The sequence below is a fragment of the Phlebotomus papatasi genome, chromosome 2, assembly GCF_024763615.1.
Source record: "Phlebotomus papatasi isolate M1 chromosome 2, Ppap_2.1, whole genome shotgun sequence".
Lineage (NCBI taxonomy): Eukaryota > Metazoa > Arthropoda > Insecta > Diptera > Psychodidae > Phlebotomus > Phlebotomus papatasi.
In genome coordinates, this window is record NC_077223.1 from 97975762 (window position 1) to 97996351 (window position 20590).

The 20590-nt window shown below is 37.0% G+C and overlaps 3 protein-coding genes across 4 annotated transcripts; 1 reads left to right on the forward strand and 2 right to left on the reverse strand.

Moving 5' to 3' along the window:
- On the forward strand, positions 1–5287 carry LOC129802627 (cytochrome P450 6k1-like). The gene is made up of 6 exons (XM_055848599.1): positions 1–352; positions 421–763; positions 828–1015; positions 4171–4310; positions 4382–4748; positions 4827–5287. The coding sequence occupies exons 1-6, from the start codon at positions 174–176 to the stop codon at positions 5119–5121; spliced, it is 1512 nt and encodes a 503-aa protein (XP_055704574.1). The 5' UTR covers positions 1–173; the 3' UTR covers positions 5122–5287.
- On the reverse strand, positions 4750–10018 carry LOC129802625 (protein MTO1 homolog, mitochondrial). 2 transcript variants are annotated; one of them, XM_055848597.1, is made up of 4 exons: positions 9888–10018; positions 8074–9828; positions 5292–5352; positions 4750–5215 (listed from the first exon to the last, which is right to left on the reverse strand). In XM_055848597.1, the coding sequence occupies exons 1-4, from the start codon at positions 9932–9934 to the stop codon at positions 5093–5095; spliced, it is 1986 nt and encodes a 661-aa protein (XP_055704572.1). In that variant the 5' UTR covers positions 9935–10018; the 3' UTR covers positions 4750–5092. The 2 variants fall into 2 exon arrangements, with proteins under 2 accessions (XP_055704572.1, XP_055704571.1); XM_055848596.1 differs by having other exon boundaries at positions 4750–5239.
- A 2464-nt stretch (positions 10019–12482) lies between these two features.
- Positions 12483–20286, reverse strand: LOC129800307 (serine/arginine repetitive matrix protein 1). Its single transcript, XM_055844594.1, has 5 exons — positions 20163–20286; positions 19912–19981; positions 19690–19779; positions 19488–19613; positions 12483–15854 (listed from the first exon to the last, which is right to left on the reverse strand). Exons 2-5 carry the CDS (start codon positions 19921–19923, stop codon positions 12960–12962), a joined length of 3123 nt encoding a protein of 1040 aa, XP_055700569.1. The 5' UTR covers positions 19924–19981; positions 20163–20286; the 3' UTR covers positions 12483–12959.
- Positions 20287–20590: the final 304 nt, after the last annotated feature.

A 20590-nucleotide genomic window follows, 5' to 3' on the forward strand; every position in this document is an offset into this window, starting at 1 on the left:
TCATTCGTGATTCACATTCCGAAGCAGGTGCGATAAAAAATAATCCATTGCGTTGCGTAGACCGTTCTTGACAAGCTATTTCATCAGAATTATTTTTGACACTTGGACTACATATTGAGGAGTACTCTGTGTGAAAGATTCAGTGAATAGACAAGACAGTCTCTGGGTGAAATATGTTACAACTCTACATTGCCTTGGCCGTTGTGGCCATCTGTATCTACTTCAAATGGACCCTAAGTTACTGGACCAGGAAAAAAGTGGAAGCTCCCCCTCCGTTGCCCATTGTCGGCAACATGGGAGAGATGATCATCCAGAAGAAACACTATGGAGAAGTGTACAATGAAATTTACAGGTGAGCTTAATTATTAGCTATTGCATTCATAAGTTATTGAATCCCTCCCTCCCTTTACTACTCTTTAGATCCTATCCAACTGCGAAATATGTAGGAATCTACAAAATGGGAACACCGGCTGTTCTAGTGCGTGACCTAGATCTTGTGCGAGATGTTCTTGTGGCAAATTTTGCCCATTTCCACGACAATGACTTTGAAATCAACACAACCCTGGATCCCCTGCTAGCCAATAATCCCTTCACAGCCCGTGGGACTGAGTGGAAGAATATCCGGAATCAAGTAAGCCCCCTATTCACCACAGCTAAAGTCCGGGCATGCTTCAATATCATGAAAGAAGTTGGAGATACCCTACTGGAGTACCTTGACAGTAGTCCAGAAATTAATCGTTCTGAAGGAGTGGACATAAAGAAGGTAAGGAAATTTCAATAAGACTTCTTTTGCGGAAGATTCTAACTCCCCTTGTAACTCTTTGCAGGTGATGACTAAATTCACAACAGACGTTGTAGCTTCAACTGTTTTTGGGGTCAAAGCTCATGCCTTTGTGGATCCCAATTCTGAATTCGTCCAAATGTCCAGGGAATTCTTCGTACCAAGCTTTTTAGGAGCCATCAAAGGCATGATTGCATTTTTTGCTCCCAAAATAGCAACGATTCTTCGTATCTCGTAAGTATAGTAGCATTATCAATTATCTTTTATGACAATTTTTACAAGACGCTTGATAAGATTAGGACGATAAAAAATATATTTTGACACCTTATCTCTCACCTGTGAAATCAAAAATATTTTGAATTTCTAAAGACTTGTTAGGAATATTTGCGAATATACATTGGCCTTAATAGCATAAGGATTAGGCAAGTTGAGGAACTTCAATGTAAAATCTTCCTGTCGAGGATAACAAGTGGAAATTACTTATTAAAATAACGCTTCCAGAATTCCCATAATAATTGCATTAAGTCACGTCTTAGCTTATACCTAAATCTCTGAGGAGTTATTAGTTTAGTGAAGCTGTTTTTCTAAACAATCAAAAAAAAAAGATTTACTGTTTTTCAATTTAATTTTCAAAATTTTAAAACTCTTCCTGAGAAAGAGTATGATCAAGCGTCTCAGCTTCGCGGAATGCTCAATTTTTTGATTTTACTTCTACGTTCTAAAAATTGTTTTTGAATTAATTGTTTCGATTAGGAAAATTGAAACACAAACACAAGTTACAGGATTCTGCAAAGTTCTTTTGGATTTCTTTTTTTTTTCTCTAGACCGGTTCAAAACCAATTATATCTGATTTTTAAATACCTTTAAAATTTGTCGAAAAATAGTGTAAAAATAACATAATTCACTTAGAACAAAAAATAATTATAAGGTCAGAACCGACTCATTACTGGTTCATAACCGATAACTATTTTTTTCCTTAATTTTCGTATTTTTCTTCTGCGATAAATTTATAAAACAAACACTATAATTTTAGTGTTAAATGAATTAATTGCATTAACCGCTTTGAACCTCGTCAAATGGATTCCAAGACCTTTCTGATGAATACATGCTTCCGTAAAACGGTTGATAAATACACTCTCTATTAGTGATTCATCTTTAACAGTTTAATTTTTTTTAGGAGCAAAAAATGAGCCAAAACTATTTTCGTATATAGACGCGAAGTCGTTCAGGTAATCCCTTAAACACAAAAAATAAATAATCGAAAACAAATAAAAAAGCGCAAGACCTATTTACGATTTATCCAAAAAATATGATTTTGAGACGAATTTCAATATATGAGATATTTCCCAAAAACCCCAAGTCTCTATCTCTAAACGTTTTTCCTCTCTCGTAACATCCGGACAGATGGATAAAGAGTCTCAAAAAAAGGAATTTCAGATTTCAGTATACTTAGGGTAAAATTAGGAATTATGGACAATGCCGAATTCCGGAAAACCAATAATTTAGAAGCTGTGACTCTGTTTAATAGAAGGAAAAATAGACCTCTCTTGATTTTTTTCCTTTTTAATTCTTCACAACATTTCAAGGATGAATCATTTTAGAAGAAATCACGTACAAATACGGAAAATTTTCTGCTATTACATCAACTGTACTTTTTTTGTAATCTCTTTCACTATTCAAATTTAGGAAATTTTCCGCCTGAACTTGATTTTTCTCCAAATTATAATATAAATCTGATGTTTCATCCCTGAAATGTCGTGAACAATTAAAGGAAATAAAATCAAGAGAGTATTTAGGGGAAAGTGCCCATGCTTGATACCATTGAAAGCTTCGTAATGACTAAATTTTCTATGTTTTATAATAAATATATGACACATCGCAACCATATTTTAAAAACTATGGGAAAGTGAATAGTTTTTAAAGTATTTTGCGGTGTCACGTTTATTGAAAAAAATTAGTCATTACGAAACTTCCAATGGTATCCAGCATGGGCACTTTCCCCTATCCGTCCACTATCTACATCGTAAAATCAGATCGAATGCTTATTAAAAACTCCTAGTAAGAATTTAGTAATTCAAAATCTAGAATATACATTGTAAATTATTTAATTGATTTTTGATCAAGTTTTAAGGAGGTTACCAAACTGTATATTAGTTTGTCCAGAATTCCGTGTTACCCGGAATTCCAAAATTGAGTCCAGGCAAAATCCCGAAAACAAAAAATTACGAATTCTTAAAAGTGTAATAGGTACTCCCACAATTCCATGTGCGCTTATTAAAGGTAAAGGGAAATCTTCTGTGTTTTTGGAAATTATTTTACATATTATCCTCCGTATAATTTCGTCCCTTTCAGGATTTTGACTATTCGGAATTTCGGCTTTTCGATATTTCGGCTTTTTGGGATTTTGAATTCAGGGTTTTTGCTTTCGAGCTTTTGGAGTTCGGGATTTTGACTTTCAGGATTTTGGCTTTTCGTAATTTTGGCTCTTTCGGATATTGACCCATTCGGGATTATGTCTCTTCCGGATTTTGGCTTCAGGGATTAAGGTTTTCGGAATTTCGGTTCTTCAGGTTTTCGGCTTTCGTGTTTTCTGCTTATGGGATTTTGGGTTTTTCGCGATTTTGGATTTTAGGATTTCGACCCAATCGGGATTTTGTCTCTTCTTGATTTTGGTTTCCGAGATTTTGGCTTTTCGGTAGTTCGACCCATTCGGGATTTTATCTCTATGGAATTTTGGCTTTTCCGGATTTTGACCCATTCGGGATTTTGTCTCTTCTGGATTTTAGACTTTCGGGGTTTTTGCTAACGGGATTTTAGGTTTTTCGTGATTTTGGCTCTTCGGTAGTTCGACCCATTCGGGGTTTTATCTCTTTGGAATTTTGGTTTCCGGGATTTTGGCTCTTCGGAATTTTTAGCCTTTCGGTGGTTCGACCCATTCGGGATTTTATCTCTTTGGAATTTTGGCTTTTCCGGATTTTGTCTCTTCCGGATTTTAGTTACCGGGATTTAGACTTCCGGGGTTTTTTGCTAACGGGATTTTGGCGTTTTCTTGATTTTGGCTTTTAGGATTTCAAAATTTTACTTTTTGTAAGTACGAGCAATAAAATTAAAATAGTCTTGCAAATAATATAGATTTTTAAAATGCTTTAAAGTAGTTAATATATTTTTGGCAAATGAAGAATTAAGAACATGTAAATCATCTTGACATCTCAGAAGTCTAATTCAATGAAGTTGTTTCTGATTATTCCACTTATATTATAAACTCTCCTTTTAGACAACAAGCGAGTTTGCGTAGAAGAGATCAAAGTATTTGCTCTATAGACCGTAGCCGACCCAAAAAAATCTATCAAAGGTTCTTGAACCCACAATTACTAAATTTTTTTTTATAGTTTCGTCACTGAGAACCTCGATAGACGTTTGCGAAACCTCATCAGACAATTAATGGCATCACGAGAGGCCAATGACAAAAATGCCCGGAAAGATTTTGTCCAAGCTTTTGTGGAATTGAAGAAAAAGGATCAAGAAAACAGTAAGATTAAACTAATGCACTTACCATTTGCAATGAAGATGCCAAAAACTCTTCTGCGCCTTTTTGTCAAGGAATCACCGAAGATTTGATCGTGGGACAAGCTGTGACCTTCATAACGGATGGAACAGAAACCTCTGCCACTGTCATGACCTACACGCTTTATGAGTTAGCACGCAATCCTGAAGTCCAGAAGAAAGTGCAGGATGAAATTGATCGAGTGATTGAGGAAAATGGACAGATGACTGATGAGGGAATTATGCAGTTGGATCTTCTAGATAGATGCATCCATGAGAATCTTCGTCTTCATTCTGTGGTCTTCAATATGACACGTATTTGTACAAAACCCTTCGAACTCCCACAACAATTCCCCAACGAAGGCCAACCCGTAACCATCAGTGCTGGGACTCCCATAATCATCCCCATGTCGGCGATCCACATGTAAGATACCCAAGAGCCATTTACTTATATTTCACAGATGTTTCATTGATGTTTCATGTTCTTTGCCCCCAAAAACAGGGATCCTAATCATTACGACAAACCCCATATTTTTGATCCTGATCGTTTCTTGGATGAAAAAAAGCTGGAGAGGAATCGATATGCTTTTCTAGGCTTCGGAGAAGGTCCAAGGATTTGCATTGGGATGCGTTTTGGGCTGTTCCAAGTAAAAGTAGCGCTGTATACTCTCCTATCCAACTACAACATCAAGCTGGCACCCAAGCAAAAAGTCCCGCCTGAAATTTCGGTGCAATCCTTCCTTTTGGCGCCAAAGAATGGTATCTGGCTCACACTGGAGAAGAGGCAGAAGTCGTAGGCGCTTCAGTACTTCCACTGGATTGGCGCACAAACCTCAGGAGTCGTACAATTGCTGATGGAGTAACTCCTTGTATTCGAGAAGCTGCAGCAATCTGCATGAGAAAGCATTGTGATTTCTTCAGCATTTACTTAAAACGAATAAAACAGAGTATTTTCAGAGATAACTACCGTCTGTGGTTGAATGTAGATCAATTTTTCTCGCTCTTCGAAGGATAAATTGAGGTATTTTCTGAAAAATTAATACGATTTTATGAAAATCAAAGAAAAATTAAACATTCTCAAAAAGCAAACTTTTAGGCCACGCCCATTCAGGAATTATAACCAAATTAAGCTGATTCTCTTCTATATATTTAATATTGAATATATCAGTAAATATGATAAGGACGTAATAATTTGTAAAATTATTTAAAAGTGGACCACTACAGGCCTTGCCCCTTATAAAACAGACCACGCCCCCAAGAACATTTTTATAGAAAAATAAATGAAATTAAAAAGTTTAAAGATCTACGATCGAACTGCCTTTAGAAAGTGAACGAAATAAGAGATTATTGCCACATTTGTCGGATCGAAAAGTCTTAAGTTAACCATAACCTAAAATTTAATTTTGTTGTTAAAATCTCTGAAAAAATAAACTGATCAAAAAATCTTTAAATTAAAAATAAATTAAATTTAGAAGTGAGAAACATTAAAAAAAATTTAGCTTATTTGAAATTTTTAAAGTTTTTTGAATATTTTACACTTTTTGAAACGCATGCTTTATTGGAAATTCACTCCTGGTCTGATTAAGTCATAACCTTAGTTTCTTACATAACCTCTTTACTAAATAAGAAAATCGGTACTCTTAACAAGTTTTAAGAAACTACATTTAGCATAACCTTAAAAGTAAAAAACATCCAGGGAATCCAGGGAACAAATAAGAGGCGGACGTTCCATGTCTAAAATTCTTATGTTTTTTTTATTAAAATTTAAGCATATTTTGCATAAATAAAATTTTTGGAGGTTCACTTTCGAGCTTAATTTTTTTAATGGAAAAAGTTGCTCAAAAGTTAAAATTTGTATTCTTGTTTGTAAATCAAGAATACTTTTTAAAGGAAATTTAGGAATCTCGTCCTTAAATATATCGCTAAATTTTTGAGGTTAAATACGATATAATCTAAAAATTTTTATACAAAATATTTTAGCTTTGGCCTAAAAACTTTCAAATACTTAGAACATTACTAAATAATACTTTAAGTAAATATCCTAAAATATTTTTTAAGGGTATAAAGTCAGTAGCGAAGGGAAAATGAAGGTTATATTGATGATGAAAAGAATTTCGACTTAAAGCAGAAGTTACACGAAGGCTTTTACGTGATACCCATCAAATTGTTTGAAATCCAACGATTTTTTTTTGTTTACATTGAAAATTTATGGAGTGAATCCTGACCTGACTGAATCCGACAGTCTCTCTAAACATGCGTACTGTCCAAAAAAGTTACAGTGAGTAAGAATTACAGTAGATAGAGCATATTTGCTTAACAAAAAAACCCCAAAACAAGGAACAATGTGTCATCAAAATTTTGAAAATTCAACTGTCTTACAGATTTTTTTATGTCACCCGGAACAAGAGTCCACGGATAAGCGAGAGTCTACTGTAATTTGAAGATTTCTACTTCAGAATTATATCAACAAATTGGGAAAAAATACAAAAGTTAAAAAAATATAAGCTTTGCAAAGTGATTCTATTATTTTGTCCGCCACTGTATAAAAACAAAATCGAGGGATTACAAATAGGGGAAAGTGCCCATGCTTGATACGATCCAAGCTTGATAATAACTACTTTTTTCCTACGTTAATCAATAATTGTGACTCATTGCAATATATTTTAATAGCTGATCTTAAGCCTTACATTTCCTAAAAAAAATTGGGATCCTAGCTCTTTTTTCCTAGTTTCAGGAAGCAAAAATCAAAAACAGGTCCAAAGTTGTAATTTCGATACATGATATTTCATATGTATTTCTTAATTAATGTCGCTCTTCAGGAAAACTGCTATCATAGGCACATAGAGGGTTCATCAGTATTAATATTAATGTAAAAATATTTTTACTTGGTGGACTCTGTTTTTGTGCATGGTGACAAATTCATAAATCCTACCTGTGTCCATCTTATATTTTAAAAAGGGTCCATGAATGATAATTTTAATGTAGCAGCTCTATCATTAGATGTGATTCTTTCAAAATTACACCTATTGTAATCCTCCAATTTTATCGACAATTGATATAGCTTTCAACCCTGTTGTCTGAATTTTAAGGTTGCAAAGTGATATTTTCATGGACTCAAAGCGAAAAAATGGTTTTCGCTAGCGCCCTAATGTCATAAAAACACGGCTAAGAAAAATTACATAAAAATGATTTTAAAACTAATATCCAGTCGTACAAACGATTTAAGCAGATAGATTAGAATTCCGCCTAAATATTGATGTGCAATTTTTTGTATCCGGTGAAATTTTTGCAGTGAAAATGGGTCTCTGAATTGTCGAATCAATTATTATACAGGAAGGCCCCGGACTCAACTTGTATAAAAATCGCCACTGAATTTCCATTTTCTTCTTGAGGAAAATCTAAGGATTTCCAAGAACTATTTGAGGTGGGATTATGAACCTAATAAGTGAGACATTTTTTTGTCATAGTGAGAGAATCACTTTGGTTTGTGTGTTAATCAGAAAAAAATCACAAACCTTGGACATCATTTTACAGTATCAAGCATGGGAACTTTCCCCTACTTCTCTTTCTGTGGAGCTCGAGCAGTAAAAAAAAATAAATGGTTTTTTTTTTTAAATTTTTAAAGCTGCATGGTTTCACAGATTGAAACTTCTAAAAGGGGCGTGGCTTAAACTTTACCTTTTCGCAATTTATCGAAATAAAAAAAATCATATTTAAAAAAAAAACATATAAACAGATGGAAAACTTACGAGAAGTAGTCGATATTTCTGGGAATAATGAGTTGCTCATCCCTCCTGACTTCCTCAACATCTCTTGCTTGATCAGCTACAACTAGTTCGTAAGTAGCTTCAATCTTCAGTCTTTCACAGAGCAAGGGATCGTCTCTAATCCAACCTAGAACTCCCGGTTCTAGATCGGCAATGTGCTGAGCAGTGATGCCATCTGCTGGAATAGATAACATCTCGAAGGCGCTCTTGACAGTCGTTGTTTTGCTCTGTGGCAATTTTAGAGCTTCCCTCCACTGAGCTGTTCTCCTTTTCAGACTCTTCATCGCCTCTGTTGCTTCAGACAGTCTCTGACGCATCTTCAGAAATCCTCTGTACCGCTCTTCGCCAACAAGATCGAGAGCATAGCCCATTTCCGTGAGACGCATATCAGCATTGTCCGGCCGGAGGCTCAGACGAAACTCAGCTCTACTCGTGAACATTCTGTATGGTTCATTTGTACCCAGTGTTGTCAAATCATCCACCAGAACTCCGATGTAAGCATCAGTTCGGTTGATAAGCAAGGGCGGTTTGTTCTGAACACGTGCAGCTGCATTTGCTCCAGCAAGAATCCCCTGAGCGGCAGCTTCCTCATACCCAGTTGTTCCATTGATCTGCCCGGCAAGAAATAATCCCGCAACGCGTTTGGTTTCGAGCGTAGGAAACAGCTCACGGGGATCTATGAAATCATACTGAACACCATATCCTGGACGGATAATTTCTGCTGACTCGAGTCCAGGTATTCTCCTCACCAGTTCCACCTGTTGTTCCTCCGGAAGGGTGCAAGAAAGTCCATTTGGATAGATCACATCGCTGTGCAGTCCTTCTGGTTCCAACCAGATCTGATGGGATTTGTCACCGAATCTCAAAACTTTTGACTCAATTGATGGACAATAGCGAGGTCCAGTGGTCTCCTCAGAAACATGCCTATTGACATGAAGATTCTTCTTCACGATGTCATTGATGTCCGGAGTAGTGTAAGTCAGATGACAAACCATCTGATCCTCAGACTTCAGCCAAACTTTCGAATTGACAAAAGAAAATGGAACTGGAGGATCATCCCCAAATTGTTTGACGAGATTTCTGAAATCTATGGAATTTTTTCTGATCCTCGGTGGAGTTCCTGTTTTCAGGCGTGACATCTTAAAGCCTATCCTCTCCAGACTTTCAGCTAATCCAACAGCCGGTGCATCTCCAATTCTTCCAGCTGGCCTCACGCTCAGTCCAATATGAATTTCACCTCGTAGGAAGGTTCCAGTCGTAATTATCACAGTTTCAGATTCAATTCTCGTTCCACCCTCCAAGAGAATACCTCTACACTTTACTCCAGCTTCCGTTTCACTGAGAATCAAGTTATCCACGGAGGAAGTGCAGATTTCGAGATTTTCAATTTTTGTGAGTTCATCCTGGACAGCCTTCTTATACAGATCTCTGTCGATCTGAGCCCGAGGCCCCCAAACAGCAGGACCACGTCTCCTATTGAGGATCTTGTACTGCACTCCAGACATATCACAGCACCTGCCACAGATTCCATCCAAAGCATCAATCTCCCGGATCAAGTGACCCTTGCCAATTCCACCAAATGACGGATTGCACGACATCTCTCCGATTGTGGCGAATTTGTGGGTCACCAGGAGGGTCCTTGCACCCATTCTAGCTGATGCAGCACAAGCCTCAGTCCCAGCATGACCCCCACCAATTACAATAACATCATACTTCACGGAAGGAGCTGAACAAAACCTGTGAGAATTAATAGAAACATGAGAGAGTTGAATGATGACTAGATTGGGAAAACATACCTTCTAATTCCAGGTAACAATTGGTAAAGTCGATTTATCCTTAACATTTCAGCAAATACAAGTAAATTTTACTTTTATTTTGCATAAACAAAATTGTCGGCTCGCATGCCTTTTCAAAAGGCCTATTCGTTACATAACCTTACTTTATTTCCCTCGCTTTTCATACAAGGTTAAGGTTTTCTGTTTTCTCTTCACAAAAAACTTGTAGATTTTAGCGACTCGTTTTTCAAAAATTAAAATTTTTTTACGCAAAATTAAAAATAGCATGTATTTCTATATATTCCAAAAGAATATTTGACCTTCAGGCAGTAAGAACACTCCACCATATTATGGTGTTTCCTTCTAGACTCCGCCCAAAACTTTTAGGTCCACCTTAACTCTTTCGCGTCACACTTTTATTCAGCAATTAAATTCATGTAAAATTGAGTTTTTCCTAATGCTTTATGCTCAAATATAATAGTTGTGAAAGGAAAAAAATTCCATTACGTGAAAACTCGGAAAAACTCCGGGTCATATATGACCCTATTGTCGGCAAGGGAAGTACTATACATACCATTTTCAAAATCTATATCACGGACTTTTTAAGTTTTTTTGCTTGAAGTTATTAATTTAACCTAAACCATGGCAAACTGGATTGTTTTGATGAACACTGTACTCCTGGTGTTCAAGGAATCTTCCTGGTAATCCCCTTGAACAGTCTCTGTCACAATATTTTGAGTGGTATTTGGCAAAAATAAATTTATCTACATATTTATTCACATACAATACAATTGCACAATATGGGACGCTTGCAGAATACTCTAAATCTAAAATATTGCAAAATATGTTATAATTCATCAGATATAAGACGAAATGTCCATGAGCAAGATATTTTCCTTCTGGATTTCACAAAGAAAAACAATGTCTCAACGGTACCAACTTGTCGCAACTACATTGTTGGCACAAAAACACTTTCATAAACTTTTTCCTTGCCGACAATAGGGTCATATACGACCCGGAAAGTGCTACACGCTTTTCAGGAAAATTGAGAGTCAAAATATTATATCAAAATATGCAATATACAATCTTTGGATATTCTATTTTGTGTTTCTAAAGAACTTTTTGCGGAAAAAAATAAATAAAATTTTGAAAAAGAAAAGTCATTTTACAAAGTTCGAAATTCGTGATTTTTGATCTCAAATATTTTCTTTTCCTCAATATCTAAAGTCTTGAGAAAACTACCCAACAATCTTGCATCCTTCTATTATGATGTCGTGCACAAACAGATAGATTTTAATTAATGTAAATATAGTCAAAAAAATTTATAAATATTTTCTATACCACAGTTATTTACGCATTTTCATTATAATTCCTATGCAAATTCTCGATTACCATATTTACCTTATCTCATACTCTGTGGCACTAGGTGAAAATAATATAAGAAAATTGAAGAGATAAAACAAAAATGCAATAAACGGTGAGTAAAAAAAAACTGTACGATTAATTTCTCTTACAGTTTTTTTTTGCTCACCGTTTATCGAATTTTCTGTTTTATTTCTTCAATTTTCTTATATTATTTTCACCTAGTGCCACCGAGTATAAGATGATAAAGTAATACGGTAATGGAAAATTTTCGTAAGAATTGCAATGAAAATCCGTAAATTAACGAAATACGGTGAGGTTACGGCGAGCATTTTATTGTCAATGTGATTCTGCCCTAAAGCGAAAATCCACTCATATTCACTAATTTTAATTTGTTAATTTCCCAGAAAAATTAACAGTGTACCTTTTCACCAGAATTTTTCATTAATCGATCATGTTTTCCAATGAAAAACGATATATTGACTGTTGTTTATTCGTTTTGTTTAACATTTATGTCATATATTTCTGGCTAATTTTAGTTAAATTAAGTGCTAATCTTTATTGCTAACGTTACGTGAAGTTTTCAAATGAAATAATTACCTATTTCGTGAACAAAAAGGGTTTTTCTGAAGTGTCTGCAAATACTTCAATAGGAAACCCCGGAAATATGATTTTTTGGAGAGATTTTCTTATTGTTTTAGATGGGAAAGGAGAAAAGAACAGGAATAAGAACAAATCCTGCGCTCAAGAGCAACTCAACAAGGTTTTTGAAGCCTTTCACGGTTTCACTTACACTGTTTGTCTCCAATTAGAAACTTTCCCTTGTCTCCATTTAGATAAATTTGTTTCCAATAGAAGCATTTTGCACTCACGTATTTTCCCTGTATTTAAGAAGTTTTCAAATTATATTTAAAGAATTTTCACTAAACAGTAACATTCTAGAAGTTAAGGAGCAAATTTATGTAATTCTCTTCAGAAAAAAATTGAACTTAAAGTGTTGAATCTTCTGTCAAAGTTAAAGCGTCTGGAAATGGTTTTGAATTTTGGACCTAAACATTTCAAACCAACAAGATGCAGTTTCATGGGAAAAAGTTCAAGAAATATTATTTTTTTTCTTTGCTTTTATTATTCCGTTATTACATTTACAATTAATTATCCAATTTTTCTTTTTAATTTACTTGCAATATCTTTTATAACACGTACTAGGACAATTTGAGTTACATTACTTCTTGAAACGGCAGGGTTCCTAAAATGTTTGTTTTTTTTTCTTGCCAATAAAAAGTGGAAAATACTTATCTGAAAAATGTTTTGTATCGCCTTGCACAAATCTACCTCCAAATAGGCTGTATATTTTTAACAAATATAAGCATTAAAATGATCCCAGAAGTCCTTCTTAGTAAGTGTTTCTCCTTTCTGATTTAAAATTAAAAAGAATTTGAAAGGGGAGGAGCTTTAATTTTTTTTTGAACTCTAATTCTTTCAACAACTTGACGAATATTGTTTAATTGTAAAATTAAACAAGACTAACTTGTCATTACATTTTTAGACCATAATTTCTAAAGTGTTTTTTTCTTTCTCATTTTTAAATGGTATGTTGATTACAATATAGTAGTAAGTTATCATAGGGTGAATAATGAATATTTTTTTCATGATGTGATTCCTCACAAAAAAAAACTTCCCGAATTTTGTAATTCGGCGAGGAATTTATTATGCCATTATTTTTCCCCTTAATTAATCTGAGGAGCAACTGGCTTGTTTCTTCATGGACTTTAGTGCCCGTTCTCTCAGCTGCTTCTCCAAGTCATCATTAATTATTCCACCAGCACCCACAAAGGGTACAGGTACACCCTCTTCATCATCTTCAGCATCAGAATCCGATCCGTCGCCGTCATCGTCATCTCTTCCGCCTCTCTTGCTCTTCTTTTTGTGCTTTTTATGTTTCTTGTGTTTCTTCCCGTGTTTCTTGTGCTTCTTATGTTTCTTCTTCTTAGACTCTGTCTCTGAATCGTCACCACTCGATGATGCCCCTGAAAGTTCCTTCTTCTTCAACTTACGCTTCTTCTTGGATTTCTCATCGCTCGAATCACTCGAAAAATCATCCTCAAGCTTCTTTTTCTTCAGCTGCTTCTTTAATTCGGTCACCTTCTCGAGAACTTCCTCCTTTCGGGGCTTCTTCACCAATACCACATCTCCAGAACTGGAATCAGTATCCGATCGACGGGATTTCTTCTTCTTCTCTACTTTCTTCACATCCTTCTTTCGACTTTCTGCTGCATCTACTTTTTCCTTGGATCTCCTCTTCGGTGCCTCCTCCTCATTGCCATCTTCATCATCACTTGAATTTGACGACGAAGGAGCACGCTTAGAGGCTTTCTTAGTTTTTGCCTTAGAACGGCGTTTTCTCTTTTGATGTCTTTCATCCGAGGAATCGGAGTCAGACTCACTACTCTCATCACTCGAGCTTACACTCTTCTTCTTCACCACTTTTTGTTGTGCCTTCTTCATCTCCTGCTGTTGCTGTTGCTGTAACTTTCTAGCACTACGCTTAGCCTCTAGCTCTGCCACAAGTGTACCGGCAAATAGAGCTGGGTTGCGTTCGTAGGATCTGAGGAAGGGAGATGGTGTCCTCGAAAGACTACTCGAGTACACTGTTATCTTTTCTGGCTTTCCGCCACTCTCCATTGCTCTGGACATTTCTTGCCTGCGAGCTTCCTCATCAAATCTCATAGGCTTCACCACAGCTTCACGTCGATTGATCTTCTCCTCCTTGGCCAACGGTTCAGGCTTCTTTCTGCCCTCGTCGCGTTTCTTCGGCAATGGCGGTGGTTCCTCAGGCTTCTTCTTCTCTAGCATCCTCTCACGAAGTTCGTGACTTTTTCTAACCTCTTTCTCACGTTCCATTCGCATGACTTGCTGCTGTTGCTGCTGCTGATGCTCTTTCTCCTTCCTAAACACCACTGGTGATGGCTTCAATGGTGAGATACTGAGTCGCCGTTGTGGAGAGACTTTTCGCTCACGTGATCTCGGTCTACCTCCCTTCGACGTTGTCACTCGGGGACTGCGACTGCGTTTTCGCTGAGGACTTCCTCTATTCCGTGAAGATCCTCTGCGTTGGGCATCCCTGCGATCAGGAGACCTTCGTCGTCCTCCCCGAGATCCACCAACTGGACTCATACGCCTAGATCTCTGTCGAGATCGTGATCTATTGGCACGATTTCCACGATCACGACCCATATCATCCATACGCCTTCCAGCATCCTTCATCAGATTCTCCTCAGATTCACTGTCGCTCGAGTCCTTATTAGACCTGTAATGTCTCTTCTGTTGCACACTATTTTCCTTCTTGTGTATCTCAAAGTCCATACGAGCTGGCGACACACTACGCGACGAGGATAGGGTGATAGATCTCTTGCGTGAATCCCTGCCTCCAGATCGCTTTTCGGTGGATTTCTTACTCGCTGGCGGAGGTTTGCGATCACTGGATCCAGATGACGATGAACCACTCTTACTACGCGATCGCGACACCCTCTTGGAGCGTTTAGGCGATGGCGAACGACGAGCACTGCGACTTCTGCTCTTTCCCCTTCCTCCTATTGCCCCCTCAGTGGCCATGTTTAGCAACTTAGCCTGTACCTTTGACAGCGGAGGCTTAGGATCAGACCCATTAATAATAGCTTTAGGTTCGGGAACGCGCTCACGAGAGATCTCCTTTTTCTCTGGCAATTTCTTTACCGGCGATCGCGATCTTCTATCACCACCACGCCTACCTGAACGGAAGTTGCTGTCACGACGACGAGATCGCGATCGTGATCGTTTCCTCTCGCGTCGATCGCGTGATCGACTGCGACGGCGATCTCGACCCCAATCATTAGATCGGCCTCGGGAACGGGATCTCCTCCGAGACTTCACTACTGGTGATCTTCTACGAGATCTATCGCGAGATTTCTCGCGAGATCTATCGCGTGATCTACCTCGATCCCGATCCCGAGACTTCGGACGCGGTGATCGAGAACGCCTCTTCGAACGTGAACGCTGTTTTGACTTGGACTGCCCCGGAGATTTCGACCGACGACGTGGTGATCGTGAACGATTTCGAGACCTAGAACGAACACGGTCACCCGATTGGGACTTCTTGTGACTCTCCTTGGACTCTGTATCGCGAGGTTTCTCCAACTGTTGGCTAGTCTTGCTGTTTGTTTCTACCTGTGGGGGCGCCTTTTCTGGAGACTTCTTTTTCTCCATCTCCTTAGCTGCCGATGCCTTCTCCAAGCGTTCCAAGATCAACTTGGATTTCTCCACGGATTTGGTATAGCTAGCGGACTTGGTTCGTTTGTCCTCTGCTGTTTCATTGGGTGACTGAGTGGAATTATCTGAAGATTTTTCTTCAGACTCCTTTGGAGCATCAACATCTTTAACTTCACGCTCATCTTTCAACTCAGTCACCTTAATATCTTCCTCTCGCTTCAATATCTCATCCTTCTTGGCCTGAATGAACTCTTCGGGAATGCCAGTCTCTGTCTCTTGAGCTGAGAGAAGCAGAGACCAGAGTTCATCCATAAACTGCCTAGCATTCTTACCATTGAGAAATCCTGTCATATTTATCTGCATTTTCTTACCACATGGAAACTGTAGAGGAAATTTAATATTATTCACATGTACAACATCTGCAAATTTCTAATGATGATATCTGCATAAACACATTGACAAATTTTTATGACACATAGTCAATATCTAACCAGGATATTTACTGAAACAATATAACCGTGAGGAAATTTTCTCAAATGAATACAAATTAGTGAGAAACCTGTAAAGCCTCAAATACCCAAATTTGTTGTTTAGGGGCCGTTTTATATTATTTTAGGAGGTGATAGTGTTTATGGTTTATTTGGGATATTTCGTAAGCTGTTAAATTATTTTCTCACCTTTCCAAGCCATCTCTAATATATAATCCTACCTCTTTATTGTGCTATACAGAACACCATCGAGATATTTTGATTAGATATTTCGAGACGTTATTATGGTCTCTACATGGTAAAAATTAAAATTATCCCAATGAGTGATTTACTCAATTTCTAGATTGAAACGGAAAACGAAATTGTGATTAGGGATAAAACCAGGGGCTTCTCGACATTTCATTTTTCCATACGTTATTGCATAGAGGTACTGAAGACTATTGGCAAGTTTTTTCCTAAAGAGAATTGACTTATCAGTGTGATATATTTCGAAATCTTGCATTAAAAGCTATCTAAAAATGCAAATTTCATAATGTTCGCCAAAATTATACAAGAACTACGAGCAAATTTGTTTAAGTCGCGGTGCTATAGCTGCAACATTTTTACAAGGAAAAGTAAAAAATAGCTTCATATTTTATTATGCTTGATGGGCCCCTTTATAAAACATTTAGGTATGCAGAGCTGACTAACCGCAAAACATGGCCACATCCAATCTTTGGACAATCTACAACCTACCCTTGTATCTTTATTCATTGGGAGCGGTTTTCGTTATAAATTGTGATTCTTACAGATTCTTGACATTTCCCCTTAACCTTTTAAGGACGATAAGGACACCGGTGTCCTAAAGAATTTCCTAAGGCATTTCAAAATTATGTTTAGCTCTAAGAAGTCTGAAAAAGTGGTTTTTGTTGTCCCCCAATTTTTGACTCTCTCGTCCTTGAAGTTCCTCTGCATATTGGGAGCAATTTTCTTCAAAAGTTGCGTTCTGACAGAGTTTTGACCACAAAAGTGCACACAATTTCCTTCAAAAAAACCGATTTTTGATAAAAATTCCTCCGTATGTGTAGAGGCCATAATTTCCTTTAAAAAAAAAAGTAGTTTTTGACGAAAATTTCTTCCAACAGACGCCTTAACCCTTTAAGAACGAGTTTTCACTCTAAATTTAAGAATATAAGATTTCGGGAACTTAAATTGGACGTGAATCCCCAAGGCGTTTAAATTCAGAAGCTTTTTGCGAATGAAATTGGCTAGAATCCTTATCTCTTCTACGCTAAGAGATTGGGAGTTTAAGTTCAGCATTAGCTGAAAAATGAAAAATGTCTTTAGATTTGCAAATTACAACTAAAACTAAATGATCAAGGATTTAGAATTAGGGCATTGGCATTCATTGGGTGGGATTTGAAATTAAATTCCTGGGTGTTTCTGTTTAAGAATTTTCCATTTTTCTGTGTGAAATGATAGTGCAAGAGCAGAAGTATGCATCAGTTTTGGCGGATTTCCCCACTGAGCGTTGACAAGTTTTCACAGTTCGTTAATTCGTGTCTTGATCTTGTTTTTAACAATACTGCCGTGGCTCCTGTATGTCAGAGTTCTATCAAGAGTGACACCAAGATACTTGGACGTGAAATTTTACTTTCGTAGAATATTACCTTTCCATGTTGTATTTAAGCAAGTTTTGACCCACTTGTGATGCAGATGGAAACCTCATAAGGTAATATTATGTAATTTGGAATCATATCTAATTGGAAACTGTGAGATTTCCTATCAGTTTTAAATGACAAAAAGAGAAAATAACGAAGAAGTACTGTTTAATGTAAAGTCTTGTACTTCTTCGTGGTTTCTTTTTTCTCTTTGACCATCTGAAACAGTGAGAAAATCTCAAAATTCCAAAATAGGTATGATTCCAAATTACTTAATATTACACTACTTGTAGAATTTTGAAAATTCCACAAGGCTGGTTTCAAGCTAGGATTCCACGTCGTCAAACATGTTTGCTTTAACAGCTAGAGCCAAATCGTCTGCGTACAAGGTCTTGTATCATTTGTGTAGATGTTAAACAAAGTGGGAGCCAAAACATTACCTTGCGGTAGGCCATTTTTTACAGTCTCTATCTGCTTCTCTGACCACGGAATTCAACAAAGAATCTGCGATTCTCTAAGAAAACCCCAATCATCCGTGAGAGGCCGTAGTCTTTTGTAAGATTGCAGATCTTTGAGAGAAGGATTCTGTAGTTTACTGTATCAAAGGCTGCCGAGAGGTCAACGAAGGCAACACCTATGATTTTGCCTTCCTCAAAACCATAATCAATAAACTGACTGAGGTTCAATACTTCACCAGAGCTGGATTTTCCTGAGCGGTATCCAGCTTGCTCTCTAATCAGCTTGTTCTGATTTTTGAAATATATATTTACATCTATTTTTTCAAAAATTTTTTAAAAGATAGAAATAGGGCGCTGCTTTTCAAATCATTGATGTCTTTTCCAGGCTTCGGAATTGCCACCACATGGGCTTTGCGCCACTCATTCTGTATTTTGCGATGGTATAAGCAATAGTTAAAAAGTCTGAGGATCCAGTCTGCAATAACTGGTCTAAAGTTATTCACTCTAATGAAAAATATTAACTGAGATTCTTTGCAATCTCAGCTTTTACTCATGTGTATTGTATTTTCTATTTGCAAAAGGATTTTTCATTAAAAAATGGAAATACAAAAATATTCCTAATAAAATTCAAAACTAAAAACATTAGAAAAATAACTGTTAGTCAGAAAAAAAATGTTTTCTAGAGGGAAGTAGAGCACCTTAGAACCTGGGGCAGCTTTGAAACTGGGATTTTTCTCCTGTTTAAATGGAATAAATGGAACTTAGCCATATCATAATGTAATTTACTTCTCAATATGTGGAGCTAAATTTTATCATAAGGCTCAATTTCATTTAAAAATAATAGAAAAATCCAACTTTCAAAGCTGCCCACATTCAAAAGTGCTCCACTTCCCCCTATAGATCATCGGAGTCATCGGTGACCCAATCGTCCTTAAAGAATTAGAAGATTTTTAACATTTTCATCCCGATTATTGTGAAGTTTGTCGCGTTTTAAGTGTTTTCAAATTTTCTGAAATATTACATAAAAATAGTGCAATTTGATTCTCATTTATGTATACATTTGGAAGTATTTTATGGCCTCTACACATTGGGAGAAATTTTTGTCAAAAATTGGTTTCTTGAAGGATATTCCCTGCAGCGTTGTAGGGGGAAACGTCAAATTTCTGTCAAAAACGCAATTTTTGACGAAAATTGCTCACAAAGTGTAGACGCCTTTACTTCAAAATACTTCATTTTGACGAAAATTTCTCCCAATATGTAAATGCTATTGACACAATTTGGGACTACAAAAATCTTTTAAGTGATAACGAATGCTTTTATACTAATTTTATTGATGTAACTATCAAAAATCTAATTTCAAAATTAGAAGTTGACTATGTTTTATGTCAATGTGTTATCAACATTAGTTATTTTAGAAAAAATACTTACACGTTCTTCTTCCAATTGATTATAAACAAACTCCACCACTACGTCGTCCTCGATGTGGAGAAAATCTGTGATTTTCTTGCTGATCCAGGGACGTAGGACATCCAACTTCACCTTGGACATATCCACCTGTGTGCCGGAGGGGAAGGGGAGAGATTGAAGGGGGGTTGGTTCACAGAGTACTGTAAAAATGAAATTTTCTTACCCTTTTGCTGACACAATCACCAAATTTCATCACTTTCATCATTTTCTTCTCTTTATCGCTAAACCGGGTGTCCTGCTGTTGAGTCGTACCCTGAAATCAATGCAATTTTTTTCCCATATCAATATTGACCTCCCAAGGCATCCATGCAAAACCGCAAACTGCGGCTTCTACCGTGCAAATTTTCCCCAACATATTTTCCGCCTAACGAAAACCCAAACTTACCGTGAACATCATGTTGAGGTTGATTCTGTACTGTTTCCCGGTGAAAAGGTGACTATTTGCAGTGTTTCTCCTGGCGAAATAGGTAGGTAGAGAAAAAATATTCAGCAAAAATATCTTCCGTCAACCATTACGGATATCGGCAGCCATGTAATGCCACCGAAAATAAACTCTCATAACTGAAGTACTCAATATCCAGGCATCTTAGTGAGTCTTCAGGACTAAAAGTAACACCAATTGGTACATCATCTCACCCAGAATCACAGCACAAGGTGCTTATTCCGCCAAATTACATCTCTTTCAGCGAAAAATGCACATAAAATTCTTCACTTTTTTCTCATGCGGCGTAACTTTCCACCAAACACCTCTCTCTCTCTCTCTTCTTTTTATGTTTTGGCTGTCAGACTCAATCAGGTCCATATAGCCATTTCGCTCACTCTTATTTACATACGAGTTCCATCTGTTTTTCTTTTTTTTCCCATATGTTTGTTCCTCTCATCTCTCCTTATCATTTTTCTTTTTGCTCCATCACAAATCCTTTTTTGCTCCCTTATCTTTTATCATACTTCCTTCTTGATATTTTTGCGTTCAGTTTGTAGCTTTCAAGGACGGTGAAAAACTGTTTTCCAATTATTCACCGGACGCGCTTCGATCAAGGATCGAACCGAGGGCCTCTGCGTCA

What these genes read in the sequence shown, in the direction of transcription:
- LOC129802627 (XM_055848599.1), top strand. Translation starts at nt 174, where the DNA reads ATGTTACAACTCTACATTGCCTTGGCCGTTGTGGCCATCTGTATCTAC. An exon ending in AAGGAGTGGACATAAAGAAG is followed by an intron (nt 764 to 827) that starts GTAAGGAAATTT and finishes AACTCTTTGCAG; the next exon opens with GTGATGACTAAATTCACAAC. An exon ending in GAAAAAGGATCAAGAAAACA is followed by an intron (nt 4,311 to 4,381) that starts GTAAGATTAAAC and finishes CTTTTTGTCAAG; the next exon opens with GAATCACCGAAGATTTGATC.
- LOC129802625 (XM_055848596.1), bottom strand. Translation starts at nt 9,934, where the DNA reads ATGTTAAGGATAAATCGACTTTACCAATTGTTACCTGGAATTAGAAG. An exon ending in TTGTTACCTGGAATTAGAAG is followed by an intron (nt 9,829 to 9,887) that starts GTATGTTTTCCC and finishes TAATTCTCACAG; the next exon opens with GTTTTGTTCAGCTCCTTCCG. An exon ending in TCTACATTCAACCACAGACG is followed by an intron (nt 5,240 to 5,291) that starts GTAGTTATCTCT and finishes TAAATGCTGAAG; the next exon opens with AAATCACAATGCTTTCTCAT.
- LOC129800307 (XM_055844594.1), bottom strand. An exon ending in GTGATTGTGTCAGCAAAAGG is followed by an intron (nt 19,614 to 19,689) that starts GTAAGAAAATTT and finishes TCCGGCACACAG; the next exon opens with GTGGATATGTCCAAGGTGAA. An exon ending in ATCAATTGGAAGAAGAACGT is followed by an intron (nt 15,855 to 19,487) that starts GTAAGTATTTTT and finishes TTTCCTCTACAG; the next exon opens with TTTCCATGTGGTAAGAAAAT.